At 37.2% G+C, this 23,013-nt stretch overlaps 1 protein-coding gene across 1 annotated transcript in view; it reads right to left on the bottom strand.

The window, feature by feature from the left end:
• Window positions 1-23,013, bottom strand: part of SYNE1 (spectrin repeat containing nuclear envelope protein 1) — a 275,315-nt gene that overhangs the window by 131,042 nt on the left and 121,260 nt on the right. Inside the window, exons 52-66 of the mRNA XM_042893607.1 lie at window positions 19,716-19,880; window positions 18,050-18,406; window positions 14,024-14,160; window positions 12,952-13,129; window positions 10,866-11,048; window positions 9,189-9,332; window positions 8,699-8,854; window positions 7,299-7,463; window positions 6,593-6,765; window positions 5,624-5,777; window positions 5,346-5,489; window positions 4,292-4,456; window positions 2,470-2,787; window positions 1,698-1,853; window positions 372-542 (exon numbers count right to left, since the gene is read on the bottom strand). Of these exons, the coding sequence (XP_042749541.1) occupies window positions 372-542; window positions 1,698-1,853; window positions 2,470-2,787; window positions 4,292-4,456; window positions 5,346-5,489; window positions 5,624-5,777; window positions 6,593-6,765; window positions 7,299-7,463; window positions 8,699-8,854; window positions 9,189-9,332; window positions 10,866-11,048; window positions 12,952-13,129; window positions 14,024-14,160; window positions 18,050-18,406; window positions 19,716-19,880 (2,766 nt within the window). The remainder of the gene's footprint in view (window positions 1-371; window positions 543-1,697; window positions 1,854-2,469; window positions 2,788-4,291; window positions 4,457-5,345; window positions 5,490-5,623; window positions 5,778-6,592; window positions 6,766-7,298; window positions 7,464-8,698; window positions 8,855-9,188; window positions 9,333-10,865; window positions 11,049-12,951; window positions 13,130-14,023; window positions 14,161-18,049; window positions 18,407-19,715; window positions 19,881-23,013) is intronic.

Genomic DNA, 23,013 nt, shown 5'->3' with positions numbered 1-23,013 from the left:
CAGTTACTTCAATGATGAGAAAGAGAATGTATTTCTTGCCACGGTATGTACTGGTTTAAAATTTACATGACAGGATGAGTTGGGAAGGAAATGTATTTAAGCTTTAAATGAAACAAAACATACAGAAACATTCCTTATGGAAAGAGAGTATCATGTTATTTAAGACTATCCATAACCTCAACAACCAAAGTGTGATGTAATGTGATATGAGAACACAAAGCTTTATACTGGATGATCTTTATCTTCTTTATTTCTGTGGGCAGGGTGAAGTTAGGATTTTGAGCAGCGGTTAAGATACGTGTCAAAACATGGGCATTTTTTGGTGAACAGAAACTGAAGACAAACAATAGCTGTGTCCAACAAAGCTGTACCTCTAGTTTCTGCACTTTTTTCTCCATTGCTGTTTTATCCAACACATCAAACTTGGTGATCACATTTCTGAAGTCCTTGTTAGTAGCTCCATACCAATTTTTGTAAGCACTAAAAGCCAATTCTGACTCCTCCATACTGCGTATCTCTTCTTCCAAAAACTTTGTTTGTTCCTTCAAAACAGATATAGAGGTTAGAGGAAGAAACAAAGACCATCTTGATGTTTATTACTGATATTGACTAGAGATTGCAATAGACTGCCATTTATTAATAAAACCTGCTGTACTAAGAAATTAAACACAATTTTTGAGTCCTTAATAACGAATGGATAATTATCACTGAAGTCTTCTCAGAGTGTACTTGTCACAGTTGTTAATACTAAAACTGGGTTAATCCTAAGCAACTGAAAAGTTACTTCTATTTTGCAACTTCTGTTGTGGCTCATGATTATATAGTATCTTACAGTGTCTGACTAAACATTTTACCTTACCAATTCAAATTTCCCATACCTATGTCTCTCAATGATAACCTGAAAAACATTTCCCCAGTCACAAATCAGCATTTAAATCTCCTGAATTCTGAATTTCTCCCCTGATACTATCAAAAAAAGATTACTAATCATATGTGATCAAATCTGAATATACTTAGAAGGTTTTTAATATCATTCTCTAACACATTTAGTCCAATGTGTGCCTGCTTGTGTGTATATTTATGTATGTGTACACATAAATACATGTGTGAGCATATATGTTTATATAAATACATTGATAAAAATAAGAACATTTGTCACAGTTTCCATAGGTATATCGTATCTCATGACATCATGCAGTGAACTGAAGGAATCAGGAGGGCTGCTGAGGAATTACAGGAATTACAGTTCCTGTATTACTGAAGTTTCCAGAGTGCTCCAGTCCTTCCCACGTGGTCTCTGGGAAGAAGGGATATAGCGATGTGAGGATGTCCCTTTTTCTGTTCTGATTGAACTTGCAGTGTGCTTTGGAGATATTTTCTCTTTCCCATTTGTTTGATTCATTACTCTCGGTTCCTTTTACACTGTGTTATATCACATTCCTTTACCATTTTTAGTAAAATAGTTTCTCTTTATCTCAACTCACCCTTCTTACTTCTCTGCCAGCTTCTGGCAGAGGAAGGCTAAGGAGGGCCCAGCTAACCTGTCACAGACCAAAGGCCCTTGACTATGACAACATTATATTATGTAGTCTACAGTAATGATAAAGTTTGATCAACTTTAATTATGAAATTCAATCTATATTTGCTTCTTAGCTGACAATTTATGATGTGTTAATGAATTAACTTTCGTAACTTACCAATATATGAAGAAGAAGAGTTTGATATCGAGATGTAAGCTGTGTAGCCTGGCTTCCCATTCCACTGGTAGTGAGACCTTCCTCTAGTATTTGTTGAGCTAATATCCCAACTTCCTCCACATCATCTTTGTATATTGTAATTTCTTCATGCCATTTCTATGACAAAAGACATAATCCAGTTTATATGGCTAATTCAAATGATTTAAACACAACAGGAATTTAGTTGCAACTAGGAAATTACTGAAGGGAAAACAAATATATGATTACAAATATGGAGCTGCAACAATATTGTCTCCATTTTATTGCAGTACATTTAGTATTTTTTTCTGAATAATAATAGAAACGCAAGCTGGACTTCCTGTAGTTTTTATGTTGTCTACATTTTAAAAGAGACTGTAAAACAGAACCTTAAATCTTCACTGGTCTACTTCCTGTGTTTATTTAGAACAATGTCTTCTCCTTGTAGTAACAAAGAAATACTGCTACATCAGTACAGCAAAGAATTCAAAACATAGTTCATTACATTTTACTTTTGTTATTGTGTTAACTCTTTCTTGCTTCAGGATCCGTAATGTCTTTACATTCCACAGAGCATATGAATTCCCCATCTCCTTATGAGATTTTAACGTTGGTACAGACATATTTTAATTAGTAAAATGGGGGAATGTACTCAGAATTTATTGAAAGATTTTCTGGAATTTTGACAGTAAGCACTGATGCAAAAAACTCACATGGTATTTTGTTTCAGGAATTCCTTAACTATATTATTTACCTTCATTTGTTGAAGCTGCATCTCTTTTGTTGCTCTACCAGACTGCCTTCCAGTCCTGATAGCAACTTTCTCCTCCAGTTCTGTTATCCAGTCATTAACCTTCTGAAATTTTTTCTCCATTAACCTCAATCTGCTAACAGTAGCATTTAATTGGCTTCTTGCTTCACAAAGACTGTGCTGATAAACTTGCCAGTCCTGCCGTATGGATTCCAAGGCTCTGTCTTCTATCTGCGGCATGCCCCAAGGAATCACCTCTTCTCTGGCACGGACAGCAGCATTCAGTAGTGCTTGCCCCTCTGCACAGCAGACCTGCAGTTCCTGTAAAGGCAGAGTTATGGATACACGCTTACATTAACAATTTTTATCACACGTTTCACATGAAGTCCTGGTTCTACTGCAGACAAAAACAGTTACCACAAGTGAAACAGTCATTACTTTTAGGGCTCTATGGTTGAAGACACATTACACTAAGAAGAATTTGATGGCATGATCACTTAAAAAGCAAATCCAGTATTGGTATTAGGGACAAATAAATTCTAGAAAATTTTTGACAGCATATGCATTAAACTCCTTCTCCTCCTAATCTTTTTATGAGTTCTGAAACAGTAGTTGCCTGAGTTGTCATGACAGCCTGCAATCTATTCATCATAAACTTAAATTCAAAGGTTTCCAGCTGTGTCAAAGGCACTCTGAGACTAACTCAGAAATTACATCTGTAATAAAAGCAAGGAATAAGGTGAGGCTTCTTTCAAAAATTAACATACTTACTTATTTATATATGTTTGATATACTATTCCAAAATAATTCTTTATACATTCTTCTGGATATACATGACTTCATGTTTATTATAACTTCATTAGAAAGTATGCCAATCTGCTTAGGAAACAGTATTCTACATCATAACATCATGTAGTGCACTGGGAGTTAAAAGAGTTAATGTTTCAGCTCAGTGGACTGCCTATCTTCTGATTACCTGGTTCTCAGAAGAGAACAACATATCCCAGAGGACTGTTCACTGTTCTGTTTCCATTATCTATTCATAGGGAAAGATAAAACTGCCGGTCAGTCATGAGAAGTTCCCTCAACCTTTCTGATCATCTCTGCAGTGTGTGTACTTCCTAGCCGTCTCTCCTTCAGCACTAGCATAAGGCCTTCAGTTTTTGAACACACTTTCTCTCATTTAATTTGAATTATTAGCTTTGATTCCAACTATATTTTATTATATTGTGCTATCTTGCATTTTGATATCATATTTAGTAAATCAACCTTCCTCCTCAGATGGTTGCCACTGTTTTGTTTTTAGGCCCATCTACTTACCCTTTTCCCATTTTCTCCTTTCCCAGGGTATGGGTCCATGTGTCCCCCTGCCCCATTAGTCATGGAACGAGGCTGAACCAGCCCATAAACTGTTGACACCATCAGAGGCAATCTAGATAACCAGAACTGCCTGAAGTAGGCAAGTAAGTATTGCTTATAATATTGGACTGTAAGCAACAGAAGATGGAAACTCAAAGAAAATAATACTTTTGATACGCTATGAAACAGAGGAAAAAGAAAAGGTAGTATCTGCAGTGCAGACCAACATCTAAAAAAATTCAGTACTTAAAAAAAAGTATTAACATGACTGAAGAATTAATTAGAAGTCTGATACTTTCTGGAAATGAACGTCAGCATTTGTGCTGGCTTTACTGGATCCAAATTTAAGCAAAAAATTGCTTAGATATAATGTGCTCTCAAGCTGCTCTCAAGTAGAAAAAAAATGAATTGTTAAGGATAATATTATTCCATTATTGTTTTAGTTACAATGTCACACATGCTGTACCTGTAGGTCTCGGAGTGTTGCCTCTTGTTTCTGGGCATCACCTTCAAGGTGTGATAAGCAGCTAAGTTTTTGCTGTTCCTCCTCCAGCCATGTTTCAAATGCCTTCAGATTTCTTTGATACCCTTGATGTAAGTTAAGCAATTCTTCAGCTTTTTTTACTGCCTCCTATTTGTAAAAAATATTTACAGATATGTATCTTAGAGTATCAATGAACCAAGAAAATATAAATCCAGTAATGACATCAAGGTGAAGAGTTTTTATCTTACACTGAGTTTTCCTAAAATTCACGTGTCCGCATTCTGAGGATGGCTTGATCAAAAACAAGGAAAGAGAGCTCAAATGTGAGCATACATATATTTATTCTTAAAGATTTGTCATCTAAGCTTGTTATTTGTGAGATTCACTCTGTGATCACTAGTAAGTAACAATCCAGAGTATAAAAACAAAAGAACTGTTTAATTTTTACACTGATTTAAGTTAATTTTACTGAGGTTGTCAAGAAGAGCTTAGAATTTTTTTCTGATCTCTTAAATAAATAGATAAACTTTGCTTTATCTGTGTGTGCTCTAATCTTTTCCAGAATGGAATGGACCCACAAGGATCATCAAGTCCAACTCCTGTTGAATCTTTTGGCATTACAGTCAGTTTGCTTGGTAATAATGCTTGCGTTCAGCAGTAAAATTCTTGAACCATCAAAACCTTTAGGTTTACTTGATTGTCTAACTACATTTATTGCAAAACTTTATTATTATTATTTATGCAAACTAGAGGTATTCAGATATGCTTCCAACTTTTCAGTCACAATGAGTAAAATCATATTTAAACTAAGTCAGTTAGACTTTTGACAGAGAATTCCTCAAGCTATTAACATGAGTAATTTTTCAGATTCAGATCTTTAGAACCTTTCTAGAAAGATCTGAAGCTCAGTGGTACAAACACTAAGTGGTCACATACGTTAAGTTATAGCTTCTTCCAAACTCTTAATTTAACTGTAATAAAAAAAAAAAAAAAAAAAAAAAAAAAAAAAGAGATGTGCTATAAAGAAAAACTGTACCCTTGTTCTGTCTTTGAGCAACTTATATCGCTCCTGAAGTTCCTGGAGTTCAAGCTGAGTGACATAATGCTCAGCCATTCCACTGCCTTTTACTTCAATCGTCTCCAACAGACTGCTGTGACTCAACACTTCTTCGCTGAGTAGCTGTAAAATCAGAAGAGAATGATGCATTTAAGAATGAGCAGCATTAAAACGAACTACAGATTAATCTTGCAGTTAGTCAGCCTTTTTTGTTGCTGGTATGTGTTTGTTGCTGATTCACTCTAAAGCAAACATACCTTTGCTTTGCTGAGGGCAGCTGCTTTTTCCCTCAGTTCAGCACACTGCCTTTGAGAAGAATTCATGCTTGCTTCTACTTTATCCATCCAGCTGGTAAACTGGCGAACATCATCCTGGTAACTTGTCCATTTGGAGAGAGCTCCTTCCAGTTGACTGTAATTTAAAAATACACTTTTTTTTTTTTTTTTTTTTTTTTTTTTTTAATACTGGATGTTCCCATGCTAGTTAAATATTGAGATATTGCTATATGTAGTTATTATGGACCATGATACAAATATCACAAGATAAACAGAGACACAAATGTTAAAATCCTACAGGATTTAATTAGGAGCACTGATTAGATGGTAAACAGAACTGAAGTTTTCAAACTTCTGAGATCCATTAAATGATGTAGCTAGGTGATACGTGCACGAAGTTTAGTAAATAAAATGGAATAGGAAGCATAAAACCTAAAATCAGAAATTTTCTGCAGCTGCATTGCAATGTTTAATTAGTTTGATTGTTTTAAATTGAAATATTTCCAACTAGTTGTTCTCCACTATACAAGTCTGCATTTATTTTTCAGATTTTAATTATCACTTTCAGCATTTCTTCTTTAATCATCACTATTGGATACTGTAATTAAAGTATCTCCTGTGAAATTTAACAAGTGGAAAACCAGACAGTACGTTGATAGAAAAACCATTACACTTAATATTAAGAAAAATACATTTTATGCAATTCAAAACAAAATTTATAGACTGTTTATGAACACAGAATCCACTTTTAAAAGAATATGTTAATGAAGTTTAACCCCTCACTCTTGTCTCTCCTTTTTCTATTTAATTGAAATAGGTCATTTAAGGCTTTCAGACTTGCGATGTTAGGCACATGCAGTTATTTTCATTAATTTGACTCTTGAAATAATAAAACTGTGTATAAACTTTTCATTTGACAGTGCATCACTATGCGTCTCATATGCTTTTTACCTCTTGCACCGGATACACGCAGACAGAAGAGAAGCCCAGCTGTCCTTTAGGGTATGTAGCTGCTGTTCAATCACTTGTACTCCCTCCAGAGAAGTATTTTGCAGAACAGATTCTCCTCTTGTCAGAATTATTTTCATCTGGATTTCCTTTTCTTGTTTCAATGTTAGCAGTCCCTAAAAAGTGAGTAGATTTTGTTCTATCTTTTATCACTAAATGGACATGAATATGTTAACTAGATACAAAATCTATGCAGATGCTTCCAGTTCATCAAAGATAGTGGAAACATTCTGAAAAGAATGTCATCTAGAGGGAAAATTGGAAGATTTATTCAGAGGGAAAAAAAAAAAAAAGAAAAAAAAAAAAAAAAGATGTGATAAAAAAACTTCTACAGAGCCAAAGTATTGTTCTGCAACACTGGGATCTGCCTGTAAAACAAATTTTATAACATAGAAACTCAGTAGCATTAACAACTGGGCAACTGAGTTAAAAACTCTTAGCTTGCAGCATGTAAAATCATGAAAAGCCTGAAAGCATGAACCCAAAGCAATGAACAACAATCTTTTTGTGACATCCCTATATTTTGAAGGGTTTGTATCAAATTTTGAGCCACAGTCAAAATATGGACATCAAAGTGTTGTTTTCTCTGCACTGACTTTTATTATCTTCTGCACAGTTTTATCAACATATGCTACAGCTGTTTACATACCTCCAGCTTTAACATTCGACTGTCCAGAACATTTTTGTCAGCAGTGGGATGACAGTACGACTCCAGCATGTGAATTGCATCAGCCACCCAGTCTTGGAGGTCCTTGAAATCGTGAGAGAACTGCTGGTGCTCTGCTACAGTCCTATCCATTTTGGACACCTTCTCCTACAATTCATACAGCAATCAGAAACAGTAAGTGTTAAAGGATTTTAATTTACCCATACCTATTCAAAGACTTAAAGATCTTGTGAAACCTATCCATGCACAACACAGATATAAGCATGCGAAGCTATGCCACTGCAGCAACATCACTTTATTGATACTAAAATCACCAGAAGAATAGGTCCAACCTTGACATAAAGTCAAGCTGTTGAAATAAGCTAAGAAAGTTAGAGAGGAATTTGTCTCAAACATTCCCTCACTGATTGGAGCAGATGTATCTTCTGCTTCAGACACCATCCTCACACCTTAACATTTCCTACAAGTTCTGTCCACATTAACCAACGTTAATAACTCATGTATCTTTCCCTTTCACGCTTCCAGTAAATCACACAGATCTAGGGATGCTTTATAATTTTACTCATAAAGACAGAAATTAAAAACAAAAGTAATTCTGCAATTACTCAAGCAAATGCTTTGTTAACTGAATTGTTATCCCATACCAATTATTACTGTAGTAACAACAAGCCTAATTCAATGCCTTCTTCATGACTGGCATAATATGAAAAATGACAGGTCTGATATGAAGACCTAACCTGATAAAACAATAAAGATAGTTGGAATATTTAATGCTGAAGTTTCTTGCTGAGTACAACTCAGCAAAACAGTTGGGTTGAACTAACCGTTCCTACCCTTACCAATTACAGTATTATGACCTATGCTTCTTACCGACCCTTCAAAAGCAGTCTCATGTGTAATAATTTTAAAACAATGTTGAAGGCCAAACTCTAAGTTTTAAACAAAAATACAATGCAAACAGTCATCTTTACAGGATGTAATTCACTAACAACATTTCCATCTAAAAAAACAAAACAAAACAGCCTAACAAACAAACCTACAACTCCTCTAAAGTATAAAAAAACACTTTCCCAGGTGCCACTTATCTTTCGTTACTGAAAAAATGAAAATGAAAAGCACATTTCTTGGGGAGAAAATTATTGACAACCAGGCTGTTTTTTAATTACATTTTTTGAAAAAAAATCACAACACAATTGCATTTTATTGACAGCCCATGGAATTATACAGGTCTTTATTTCTCACTTTCTAAAGCCAGCACAAAAGATCATTGCTCAGACATACCACAGAGTAGGGATGCAAGACAACTGTAACATTTCACGTTTCAGTCTTATCCCACACACAACAAAGAAACAACTTAAGAGCAAATACAGTGAGTGCTTTACCTTTGTCAGATTGCTTAGAGTAAGGTATTGTGAAGACAATTGAGACACTCTGCGCATAAAGCTTTTGCTGACAGCTTGTTCTTCCAACAGCTGCTGAGCTTTCTCTTTTAGCCTGTTGAGCTGATGCTCGTGGCAGCTTATTTCCTCAAGGACAGACTGTAAAGCATAGGCACATAAATATTACAAGTGAGTGCAAGAAAGCAGACAAAGGAGAAGTTTGGATCGCCCATGAAAAACAGAAATGACAAACAGCAAGTGTACTGAAAAAAGCACACCATACATTTATAGCAATAAAGCAGTGTGTCCTAAGACATTCGGAGATGCAAACACTAACAGAACAGGACCATCAAAAGCAATTCTTGAAAATAGTTCTTATCTTATTTAGAGAGAGATGAAGAATGACAGAATGATCAAGCTCTTGTAACACATCAATGAGGCCAGCAGAATGGACGATGAAAGGCTGGCTCTATTTTAAAAGCTGAGAAATCACCTGCAACTTTTGCTGTTCTCTCCTCTTGGAAGGAAGGTCATGGAGACGACTGCTACTCCCTTGTACCATCTTTTCTGTTGTGCTCAACCATTCTATCAGAGGCTCAGCAGTCGCTTCAAAGTCCTTCATCTGGATCTTTAAGTTCTGGGAAAGCATGTGATGCACACACAAATTTATGAACAATTCCACTACACTGAATAAAATTGCAATGCACAACCCACAGATCAAGTACACAAAACATGCACTGTTACAGCCAAATATCACCTCAGCTGTTCAAAATAAGATGATACTGGCTCTGCTCCTCACACTACAGAGATACTGAAAGAAAAGTTTGAGATAGTACCTCTTTAATACAAAACAAAGGTAACTGTTGGATGTTTACACAGTTGAGAAGAGGCTGAAACAAATTTTATCTGAACTGAAAGCTTTACAAAGCTTTGACTTTATTAGCTTTGAAGAGAAGTCTCTCACACAACCATGAGTGTGTGAGGCAAGGCTACTTTAGGAAGTTATCTTACAACTGCCTGCAGTCATTCACACTAACCCACTTTTAAAGGCCTGCCATTATTCCTAGGGGCTGTTTGACTAAGCTTAACCTTATCCCAAGGCTTATTTCTGATCATATTTTCTTTCAATATAAAGTCTTGGTTTTAAATGCAGGCATTCCTTTAAGTGCCTGTATAATCTTCTCATAGGGTTATTCTGCATAACTAAAATGAGACCTGAAAAAACGCATATGGAATAGAAACCTAAACAGGACAGTTTTTATGTACTGGTTATTTTATTTATATGTTTTCAGACTAACTTTCTTTTTAGCCTTATAATTTTAACATCATACTGTAAGACTAGTCTTATGAGATTGAAAAATGCTATGCTCAAAAAGATTAACATCTAAGGAAATCTTCCTTCCAATGGCTACCCCGAGATGAGAAAAGCTGCCTTCTTCTACCCAAGAATTTTCTTTGAAAAAAACTTATTTTACAACATACTAAATCTATTTACACTTTTTTGCTCAGCTGACTAGACATTACTGTTCTGAAATAGGAGGGTCTAAGAACTTTAATTCTTCTATGAAACGCAAGGAATTTTAGCTAAGACTTTTTGACCTTAAAATCTATGAAGTCAAAAGAGAGAACACTATAAAGCCATTCACCATATATGCGAATACGTTCTGGCTGAATTGTGAATTCTGAACAGAGATGGGCACTGGGGTGTGTTTAGAAAGTTGTTCAAATTGTTTACATTTCATGAATTTGCAGTAAAAGTGATGATATTTACTCACCGTACTGGAGCTTCAGTCAGCACAGGTGTCAGAATTCAGGGTTTTAAGATTTTTAAAAAGAAAATGTATTTTAATGTATTCTGGTAATCCAATACTTTTCTAATGCTTATGGTAATTTCAGCCATTGCTGTCTTTGCTGCTCTCAGTTACTCTTAACAACACCCTTCCACATGAAACACCTCAATTAAAGTAAGTGGGAAGGATGTAAGTAAATATGAGTAAAATGGAAATGGAAAAAAGACCTCTTGAAAGTAACTATTAATTATGTTGCATCATAAACACCTATTGCTAATGTGAGAAATCTTAAGGATATCTATTAAGTAGGTGTGCTCTGAAACAAAAAGCAAAGAGGCAATTAAGACTCAATATTTCTCCACTATGACTTTGTTCAATACCTCCAATGCAGATTCCTTCTGGCGGAGGGCGCTGATAAAATTTTTCCAGTCTTCCTTAGCCATAGCGCATTTGTCCAAGATAACTTTAGCCTTTTCTTTTGGCAAAATAGAGCACAGCAGTTCGCCTTTGGATGCTACCAAGTTTAATTTCTGTTGTCCATTCTCACTTTCTGATAAGAATTCCTAAAAACGATAAAAAAACCTTTCTGTTTGCATTCTGTAAAAGACCTTTTCGTTAGCTTTGGGTCCCAGTAAAGGTCAATGGTAAGCTTACAGAAAATTTAACAGAAATACGAGTTTACTATCTCTGCACGCTATTTTATTAATTCATATTTCAGTTTATTATATTTTAATATCATTCATATTTATGAAAGACAACCATACATATTATAGGGATAATAGCTACTTAATCCAGAAGTGCCTAAATTATGTATATACTGATTCTAGGATTATCTATATCATCTGAACTTTGTGAGACATTACTGGTCTTTCAGTCGGGCATTACACTTCTTGAAGCATTCACAGTACAGAACACAGTATGGCTTTCATTTCAGGAAAGCAGGGGAACACACTGCCTTGCACACTGGAGACAGCCACACTGGCCATCCCATCAGTGTGTAGGGGTGTGGGTTAAGGCTTAGAACTTTAGCAACATCTAAACTGTGTGATTTATCCTCTATATCCTTATTTTACTTTGCCTGGCTCAAAGTTTCTTCTTCAGAGAATTCTTGCACAATCTTGGTGCGCAAGTACTGTATGGAAACCCCTGTTAAAGAATTAGGTAATGTAAGGAAATAAGGAGATTTTCAAATTCCAGTGTGCTGGAATAATATTCTTATAACTTGTAATTTTTTTTTAAGATTTTGTGAGCATTTAGGATTCAAATGAATTTAGCAGTCTCAAACGTGAAGTCACTTTAAACTATTATTATGCTTACATGGTAGAAAAATATCATCAGGTTACCTTCATGTTGTAAGTAAAGGAGTTGATAAATAAATAAATAAATAAAGATTCTGATTATGTGCTTCACTAGAGGTCCGAGAAGTGAATGCAAAGGGTCTGTAAGCTTTGAAATACTTTGCTCAAGCTCTTTCTTAATTAAAAATCAAAGATGCAATTGCCTTGTGACTTCATGATGTAAACTGTGCTAGCAGACAAAATAATAGCTTTTAACAAAAATAAAATTGGCATTTACATAGGCTCCTATGACATTCCTGAAGTCTTAATGCAGTTAATGCATGTAAAAAAAAGTCCATTTCCATCTACAGTAGCATTCACAAATAAGGAGGACAGTCTAAGTCCTTGTGCAATTAAGAAGCTGAAGCAACAAAATAAAAATCTGACCAATATTGGAAACTGTTTTTGCTAAGAACACTTTTATTAATGGTCAAAACTTGCTGGCTTTTTTAATGCTTCATATTTACTCAGAAAAAAATCTCTCAGTTTGAAGTAGAAAAAAAATTCCACTTTAGTATGGTATTGTTCACCCTTTTAAATAAACCATTTAAGCAAAGGAAAGTAAATTTACCAGAAGCAGAAGGAAGTGTTTTGGTCTTGGTATCTTCTGTGAAACTGATAAGAATTTCTCCTGTTGTCCTGTCTATCTGAAGGTTTATTCTCATTATGCAATTCTAACTTTGTTATTTTTACTTAAAGCTACGGTTATATTTTACTCATAGAAAAATTTACTTGCTTTAATAAAGTAACATTTTAATTGGCATTCCTTTTCACATATTAGCTTGTTTTAGCTTTCTGTGAAAAACATACTTCTTAAATACCTGCTTGCACTTTATACATTTTTCCCCTGCTCTTACTTTATAAGGGGTCTATTACCATATTTGAGGAAAAAATATTTATGTAACTTTAAAATAGTTTCAGATACTAAGTCCCAGATCTGGTGCCCCTTCGATTATGCTCTCCTATCTTCAAAACATACTTTTTTTCCACATTGTAACATATATATATATATATATATATACACATACACACATATATATATATAACACATATATATACAATGTCAACATTGTAATATATGAAATAGATTGATCTCCCTTAAATGAATGATTTGTTGGCATAAACTTACCTGTGCTTTCTGTAGACTTGCTGAAGCTTCACTGATATCCTGAGGTACATCGAAGCATTTGGCTGTGGTGACTTTTGCATTGACCAGCCACTGCTGAAAGTCCCTGAAACTCGTCCGAAATCTTTGCTGCAAGATCTGCTCTTTACTCTGACATCCCTTTGAAGCTTGCAGGCAGAGACTGAATTTATCACATCAGGAAAGCAGAAGAGAACAAGGGAGGGAAGAAAGGCAGGATTCTGTTAGGTGACAATGCTTTTGCTTAGTTCTCTGAAGTGAGGTTAGGTTAATTTGGACTCCTCCCACCAACTATAAACACTTAACTGAGGCATCAGGAAATCCATTAGAAGTTTCAAATTCCTTAAAAGTGAAGCATGTAAATTGGGTTTCACAGATACGACAGATAAGCACTTCTAGAGTGATTCAGTACTTCTAAGTACAAACAGTTTCTGCAAGCCTTTTCCTATCTAGGCACAGGACATGGAAATACAGCAATTACAATTTGAACTTCAATGACATAGTTAAATTTGTAACATTAGAAAGGACCAACTTGGATCATCATGCCCTTCTGCATTTACAAAAGCCAAAAAACTACAATCCTTGCAAGAGACAGCAGAACTTTGTGTTTGAAGTACAGATGTCAGTAGCTATAGTGACCTAAGAGAATGTAAGAAAACAGACAAAAAATTAGCTCCCCTGATTTAGATAAAACAAGAGTAAAACGAAGAATAAAATTACGAAATAAACAAACAAACAAATAAATAAATAGCTGTTACAGTTTGTTCCTTTTTCTGGCAAATTAACTACAGCTGTACCTCAGTTTCTTACAAAGATTCCTCTCACAATAGACCGGGTGCTGGCTTAAGCTCAGTTTGGTAGCATAGTTTGGCTCTTAAAAAAAAAAGATGAAGTGGTACTTTTTGCAATCTCTATTGACACCACTATAAAAAAAATGCTTCTAATCACTGTCGACTTCTGCTTCAAATTCTAAAATTCCAATTAATGATTCCCTAAAACAAATCTTGTATGCAAACACATAAAGGACTGATTACCTATAAACGAGATAAAAACACACCTGTTATACTCCTTAATCAACCCAGAAACTTTTGAAGAATGGGTACTCAAATCTCTAGAAAATCTACAAAGATCATTTAACTGAGTCTTGATCTCATCTATCACATGTTCAGACTTTATCAGAGCATCCGATGTTTCCTGTTAAAACAAAAGAAGTGAACAATATTTGTAAATAAATAAATAAACAGTCAAAGTTCATATTCAATTTCATTTGCAATTCATGTGTATCCATTTTGAGAGTATTTTAACAATCAAACACACAGGAGCTCAGAGGTTCATTTGAAATTATGGGCTTCCAGAGGCTAAATTTCTTCAATTTTTTTAGTTCAGAAAGTTTTCATTGAAAAGTCCAAGACATGCATTTTGTCTTAATACATGAGACACGGTATTGTCAATTAGCTGTGTATACATGAAAGTACATACAACTAAGGAATAGAAAATCATACCATAGAATCATAAAATGGCTTGGGTTGGAAGGAATCTCAAGGATCATCAGGTTCCAACTCCCATGCCACAGGCGGGGTTGCCAGCTGCTAGATCAAGTACTAGATCAGATTGCTCAGGGACCCATACAACCTGGCCTTAGATACTTCTGAAGATAAGGCACCCACAGCCTCTCTGGGCAACCTGTTCCAGCACCTCACCACTCTTTCAGTCCAAAACTTTCCACTAACATTTAATCTAAATCTTCTCTTTTTTACTTTAAAAACATTCCCCCTTGTCCTATCACTGTCTAACCATGTAAAAAGTTTATTTCCATCATGTTTATATACTCCCATTAACTATTGGAAGGCCACAGTGAGGTCTCCCCACAGCCTTCTCTTTTCTGTGCTGAACAAGCCCCGTTCCTTTAGCCTGTCTTCACAGGGGAGGCGCTCCAGTCGTTGGATCATCTTCACAGCCCTCCTCTGGACCCTGTCCAAAAGCTTCGCATCTTTCCTGTGTTGGAGGCCCCAGATCTGGACACGGTACTCCAGCTAATGCCTCACGAGGGCAGAACAGAGGGGGACAATCATTCCTCTCTCGTTGCTGGCCACTCTTCTTCTGATGCAACCCAGAACACCATTAGGCTTTGAGGTTGCAAACCCAGATTGAGTTTACTACGCTCAATAAAAACTATTTTGAGCTGTGTCCAAAAAAAATGAATTTACAAAATTTCACAAAGTTTCTAAAGCTTTGGTATTTCTAGAAGATTTCATAATTTGAAAGTACATCTTGTTACAATCCTGTGAGAGATACTGGCCATCACTGCTGCACTGAAAGACTTGCTGTGGAAACAGCTAAGTCAAAAAGAAAGAAAAGTACTTTTGTTGACTTAGCTAACGTCACTTGGAGAAACGTGATAACTACTCCTGTGGAAATAGTCCTCATGTTGATGTCCATAGCATCTCTGAGTCCCTAAGTTCAAGAAGGATAAGCAACTGCTTGAGAGAGTCCAGCACAGAGCCACAAGGATGATTAAGGGAGTGGAGCATCTCCTTTACTAGGAGAGGCTGAGAGAGCTGGGTCTCTAGCTTGAAGGAGACTGAGGGGTGACTTCAGTAATGTTAAATATAAGGGTAAGTGTCATGAGGATTCAGCCAGGCTCTTCTCAGTGACATTCAGTGACAGGACAAGGGGCAAGGGGTGCAAGCAGGAATACAAGAGGTTCCACATAAATATGAGGAAAAAAAAAGGGAGGGTGACAGAACACTGGAACAGGCTGCCCAGAGAGGTTGTGGGTTCTCCTTCTCTGGAGACATTCAAACCCACCCAGTTGTGTTCCTGTGTAACCTGTGTTCCTGCTCCAGCAGGGGAATTGGACTAGAAGATCTTTCAAAGTCCCTTCCAATTTCTGACATTCTGTGATTCTGTGATACTGTAACCTCCACTGTGGAACCCTGCCAGCTACTCCAGCATAACTAGCAGTGTAGACTTGGCTCCTTGTCTCATTGCAAATGAGATTATTTGGGAATTCTTCTTAAACTAACAGAGAGAAAAAAAAATAATCTTCTAGCTAGTTACATTCACTGCAGCAAAAATTTTGCACTGCAGGCAAACCAGAGCATTTGGCATGCAGAGATCAGTTTGACACTTTGGCTAAATCTAAGGTCTGATCTGGAAGAAATGGATGTACTGTTGTAAGAAAGTGATCACATGCAAGTGAAGATGGATTAGAAAGAAGACAAAGGAAGTGGGGCAAGGAAGTTCTCAGTTGTGTTTCTGAATCTGCACAAAAGAATGACTGAAAATATACATAGTAAATGGTTTGCAATTGTCTATCAGCACAAAATTGAATGTCTAGGAAAGCCACAAATCAAATACGTAAAAATACAGCAAAGGTTCTGAAAATACTTTTTGTCTCTGAAATTTGTAATATCATTTGCCACAAAGAGTATTTTTCACTGTAAAGTGTACTAACAGATACCCACTTACATACACAAAAGTGAAAACACATTAGAACTGTTAGCACTGTTCCAGTGACTTGAATTTAACTTCAAATCCAACAATTATCAAAATAATTTGCTGAATTTCAAATTCCGGATCTAGTGCCATTATACCGCACATATCTAACAGGAACAGAGCTTGAGTACAAAATAACAGTGAGCCTGCTGAATCTGAGAATTAGGAAATGCATTTTTAACTTGTGGCCTTGGTTTACATGACAACAGAATTGCTGCGAGACAATGGAAAGAGAATGCTGCAATGTTGTTTTACATTCACAATAGGATCCATTTTCTTGGGTCAGAAATTAAGGACTACTGTCCTGACAACATTTCCTCAAATTATATAATTTTATATAGTAGGGCTGCACATAGCACATCTTGTATTTACTCTGTATACTTCTCCTTATCCTAAGTTTATAACTTTAGAATCTAAGTAAAGAGCTTTACAGTGACAGTACATTCATAGCATATATAGTACTAGCAAAATAATGTCTTATGAACATGCCTTACTCCACTTGAATAATGTCTTATTCCACTTATTTAAGAAAAAAAAGTCCTCATAATTACAGCTGTTTCTTGCTGACAATTTCATGCCCTATGTTCCTTTTTTGAAACATAACCATTTGCTTATTTGTACTATTATTTACTCCCGTGTAACTTCAACTGTATTACTGATACAGTTATGTACTGGCACGAAGGCATAAATCTTTGAATTCTGTGAAAGGGAAAGCCATAGAAATAACTTGGCACAGACTCTAGAGGAAAAGATTTATAATCTCAGCTTAAACAGAAGTTGTTCTGGGACTTTTTGGCTGTTTCTTCAGTGAAGAGGACAGAAAGCAAGCATAAAGTAACTTTTACTGAAGGTACTTTGTTGTAACACAAGAAGGAAAGGATAAAATACTGTATCTTTACATCTGTGATTCATATGAATTAAGATACATACACAGAAGTATCTTGATTATTGTGAATACGCATTTGTGTGTGTGTTGTATTTACATGTGAAATATTTGCTAGAAGAGCAAAATAAAGAGGAACTGCCTGTTTCTCTGAATTCCACTACATTCCACAGCAAAGCAGTCAAGTATGCCAGTTTCCAATACAACTTCAAATACAGGACAAGATCTTAACATGCATAACGTGAAGGACAGTTCAAGACACAGAATGTATAAAATCAACACATGTGCAACAAACTGTAAGAAAGAAAGAAAGAAATCACACCCGCTGCTGCTCAGCATGTAGGAAATGCCTCATATTTTCCCAGTCACAGACTTGGCTTGCAATGCTGAGCAGCCTGAGGAGTTCAGAGGCAGTTCCTTCGTTTTCCTACAGCCAAGCCCAAATGTTAATGTCTGAGCTCCAGGCAGCACTCACTAAGCCTTGTACAGCAGACACCAAATAAATGTTTTCTGTAAACACTACTTGCTTTGAATACAGTTACAGAAAAGCTTGGAAAGTTTTTAAGGCAAATTTTCACAAATGCATTATATTATTTGCTACTTCTCCCATTCCTTGACTGTGCCACCGGGAAGAAGTTGCTTGTCCTCAGTCACTGCACATTTACAACGCAAAAATCGCTTGGAAAAGAGAAGCGAGCTTACTTTCTCCTTGCGCCAGCTCTCCACGATCTCGGCGTCGGTGTGGTGGCTGTCGAGGGGAGTCAGGCTCTGCGACCAGGCAGCCAGCAGCCCGCCGAACCGCTGCACGGCCTCCTCCAGCCGCGCAACTTGCGTGGCGAACTCCTGCTCCGACACGGCCATTTGGCTCAGCACGTCCCGCAGGCTGCGCTGGCTCTGGAAAGCGCTTTCTTCCCACTGCTTCCAGTCCAACTGCAGGGCCTGCATCTCAGCGGCGAGGAGCTGGCACCCGCCGGCACTCGTGCTGCGCTTCGCTGCGGGAGCTAGCGTCTCCACTCGGCCGAGGCGGCCCGCGCCGATCTGGCGAGAATCTACCAGCTCCTGCAAAGCAACATCGCCATGGTAACAGGCCACAGCTGGGAAGGGGGCACGCCACGCGTGGGGCAGCCGCAGTGCAGGCTGTGAGCTGCTCCGAGCTGCGGTTCCAGCCGCACCGCTTCGGAAACAGCCATGCTGCTTGCGGAGCGGCACGAGACTAAAGCGCAGTCAGGAGCGGGTACGTGCTGCGTGCTGATTGCAAAGCCGTTCTGAAACCTCCATAAGCTTAGGGGAAGAATAACTGGTTTAGATACTGAAAAAATACTGCTTAGGTTAAGACGCAGAAAACAACTTTTTTTCTGATGTTTTAGACAAGGAGCTGTTGGTGCCAGTTTTAAGAACAAAGCTGTGCTGCACAGAAAAAGCATTCGGCAGCCTACTCGTGATCTGTGACGTGCCATAATTGGTTGCACATGTGGCTTTATGCTTTTGGTTGTTTCTTTCCGAATTCTTTCTACAACGGACTGTTTCAGCCTTACACAAGCTATATGAGAATTTGGTAGTTTTCAGCTTTCAAAGTTGGAAAATGCAAGTATTATCCCAGTCACTATGTGCTAAAGTAATGTTATTTATTATCTTGTTAGTGTTATGAACTAGGAACCACTGTCTCCTCCCTTTCTCATATTATACGTGGGGAGTTTAAGCACAAAGGAGGCTAGAAACTATCCAAGAGAATCGAGGGGTGTTTGTAAGTTGACCTGGCTGTCCTGTAGCCTCCTCTAGTCTGTTCACTGGCCCACTCTTGTGTAGGATCAGGCTAAAACACTGCTTGAATGCTACATTCTGAAATGCATAACTTGCTCTCCATTGAATGCCTAGGAATGGATGGACACACTGAGATGGGAGGGTAAGGAGAATAGATACAGAGAGGCAACCCTTATGCTTCCAGTGTGTTTAGGGAGAATGATCCTTGCACTATTTCATGCATCTCCAATTCATGCAAATCACAAAAAGTTCTTTTTTACATTGATTTAGAAGCTGTACTTAAAGGGACAGCAGTTTTAAGGACAAAGACAGGGCAGAGCTCATTAATCAGTTAAGTCACAGCCTTCTGTGATGCCATTGGGCTTCCACTATTGAAAACTGTTTCCGTATATGGGGTGGCTAACTCAGGTCTGTTTGTGCTTTCACTACATTAGCTTAGTAAAGCTAAGGAAGGGAGGCAATAACACATAGATTAGAAAGTGTGTTTTCAGCTCACTGAAATGTAGTCTCCACTTCAAATAAACAAAGAACAAGATGGCACAGTTTGAATGCTCTGGATTATAGGTTCTGAATCACAGATGAAATCATGGTAGATAACATTTCTTACATTGATTTTGGCCAACTTTTTCTGTATCACTGATGTATCTCCAGTTGCATCTGACCAGCGATGCAGTTCTTCCTTTGCAGAATGGAGCCAGTCTGTGAATTCATGCACTGCATCGAGGTATAGCAAATGATCCTTCACGATATCTTCCACTTTCTTCATTTTCTCCTATTGTTTAGAAGGAAAACAAAACAAAACAAAACAAAACAAACAAACAAAACAAAACCAAAAAAAACCAAACCATTAATGTACTTAAACACTTTCCTGGCTTTTGTCCAGATTTTATTGGTATAGAGAGCTGTTCTACAAGGAACAAGTTGTGATTTAGGTTTGTCTAGGCAGGAATGCTGGCAGAAACACAGCTCTTATTTAGAAGAAAGTCTCCATATGTATTAAGCAGAGTCACAGAGTCCTCCCATATGAGCACTGCAGTTGAGGAGTACTGCTGTTTAAAAGTGCAACAGATGTTTAGGATGTCAAGTTCTGTTTTAGCCATCACATCAGAGATAGAGGCCATGCCCAAGTCATCTTTTTTGTACTCTTAGAGGACTCTTTCCCTGACACAAACATGCAATGATAGCATGGTTCCACATCAATATTTTAACATAATCTTCATATGGAGCCAGTTTACCGTATTATAATCAGATGAAATAGTGTTCTGGTCTAGACTGGCCTTGAATCTCACTATGTTGATTTGTTATTAAATTCATAAGAACTAACTCTCAGAAATGTTTATCAAAAATAACCAAAAGTGAACTGAGCTAATCATAAGGCTTTCAATAGCTTTCAGTCCTAGGTGAACGGTTGGACTGGATGATCTTTTAGGTCTTTTCCAACCTTGGTGATTCCATGATTCTATGATTCTATGAATGCATACATCTAGACCTAAGTGTCCTTAAACTCATTTCAAACAGTTATAAATTAAACAGAAGATATTTTTAATTTTGAATAACTCAACATTCAAATAATGAATTTCAAAATTAATTAGATTATTAAGCTTTGCTGTTCCTTCTGAAAATAATCATCATAATTTCTTGGAATGCTTCCTTGATGGTTATAACTAAACAACTATGAACTAAAGTTAATCCTCAAAGTTTTCAAATCTTTATGCTTTTGATGCAACAAACATGAAAGAAAATGTTCACGTGTCTGACTTAAAAAAAATAAACATCATCTTAAGGCAGTAAAAGAGCCCCATGGTAGGCAAATACGCACCTTATTTACTTCATTTGTACCAAACTATAACACCATTAGAGCAAGAGCATGGAGGGAAAGAACAATTTGAGTAGGTCTCCTCTTCTGGCACTGGCTTCTACCAGTTTCAGTCAGTACTATTCTCTCCCAGAGAAAAGACTACAAACTTGTCAGTAAGTCCTGCCATTGCAGGAAGTGGAGAAGGGAGCAGCAGCTTTTCCTGGCATATCATCAGGCCAGTCTTATCCCATCCTCTCTCTGTGGCACCAATTCTTTTCTCAGCTTGGTGGCCCTGTGCTGCTGTGGAATTACTGCTGCCCCACAGATGATGAATTTACCACATTTCACAGTCCCGTTCTCCACAGAACAGAGGACAGACAGCCACCAGAAACACAGCACAGCCTCAGATTGGCAGGAGGAGACATAATACGTTTTCTGATGCAAGCAAAGTAGAGATACCTGCACCACGTACTCAGCACATGAGAAGTGCTCTGCTGGGTCTGACTACTGACTCATCCAGCCAAATATTCTCCACAGCATCATTTATGGATAGCACACAAACCTTGCAAACACGTGTGGTCAGTTTCCCTTATACTTCTGTGACATTTACAATTACTAGATTAAGAACATAAGAAAGTTCATGCCTACTCCTTTTCTTCAGTGTGTGTTTGTAAATATATTGTCAGTTGCTTTGCCCATCTCCTTTTTAAAACTCCTGATAATAATACATAGCAGCAGATTGTGGAAGTTTGCTTACCTCTACTTTAAAGAGTGGAGACATCACTAAAAAAAAATCCACTAGGTTTAATAAATACCTTTTCAAACAGTCAGATTTGGTGACTAAAATTTTTGTATAACCATTACCTTCATTATAACCTGTGACTGCATTTCTCCCTCAGCTTTCTTCACTTCAAAAAGATGAATCCTACCCCGTATATGCTCCTCTCGTAACAATTCAGTTTACAAAATAAATCACAAAAAACGGTCCCTTGGATTGTAAGTGCAAGTTCTGAATTCAGAATCATGCAATCAAGTTTCAGATTTTTTTTATCCCCCAACAGATACTGCTTTATATTTATATTCATTGAAGTACACCTACTACCTCTTTGCCCACATGCTCATATTTTTGACAGTTCCTTTGGAATTGTCATTGTACTGCCCAAGATAACTGCATATTATTTCCAAGAGTCACTCTGCACTCCCTTTTCCAGGCACCAACAAAGAAGTTAAACAAAACTATTTCCCATATAGTTTCTTGGAGAATCCTAGAGTTAACTCTTCTCCATTCAGAAACAACCACTAGCATTTTCTTCCTACTCTGGAATACATTTTTACTCCATCAAAGACCTTTCTTCCAATGCTGTGGTAGCTCACCTTTCCCCCTTTCTCATATAGCCTTTTCTGTGGAACCTTGTGAAAGGCTTTTAGAAAACCCAAAACCCACTCTATCACTTTTTTTCTTTTCTTTTTTTTTTTTTTTTTTTTTTTAATGTGCTTATTGGCATTTCAATATCACTCCAGCACATTTGTGTTCTGGTTTCTGCGGAGACTGAGCTGATTTTTCCTTCATAGTGTCTGGTATGATGCTATGGCTTAACTTCAGCGGAAAAAGAATACTGATAACAAAACAGCTTTTTTAGTCATTGCTGAGCAGTGCTGTGCTGAGCCAAGGACATATCAACTTCTCATTACTGTCCTATCAGTGAGGAGGGGTGAGAGGGCACAGGTTGCTGGAAGGGGACAGAACCAGAATAACTGACCTAAACTGGCCAAAGGGACCTTTCATGCCATATGACATCATGCAGAGAAAAACTTAAATGGTGAGAAACTGGCCAGGCAGGCAGCTGCTGCCTCAGGACTGGCTAGGCATTGGATGTTGGGTGGTGAGCAATTGTTTGTGCATCATTTGTTTTGTCATAGAACGTAATACATATGATAATATATATTATAACTGTTATCCTCTTTTTTTTCCTTCCCTCCCCCCCCCCCCCATCCCTCATCTTAGAAAGTAATTTCTATCTCAACCCATCCGTTCTAATTTGCTTTTTTCCCCCCAGTTTTCTTCCTCATCCCACTAAGAGGAGGACGAGTGACTGAATGACTGTGT

The sequence above is a fragment of the Lagopus leucura genome, unplaced genomic scaffold (genome assembly GCF_019238085.1).
Source record: "Lagopus leucura isolate 7727_CA_CO unplaced genomic scaffold, USGS_WTPT01 Super-Scaffold_73, whole genome shotgun sequence".
Lineage (NCBI taxonomy): Eukaryota > Metazoa > Chordata > Aves > Galliformes > Phasianidae > Lagopus > Lagopus leucura.
Note: the sequence above shows the minus strand (reverse complement) of the source record. Positions and strands in the feature narration are given on the sequence as shown.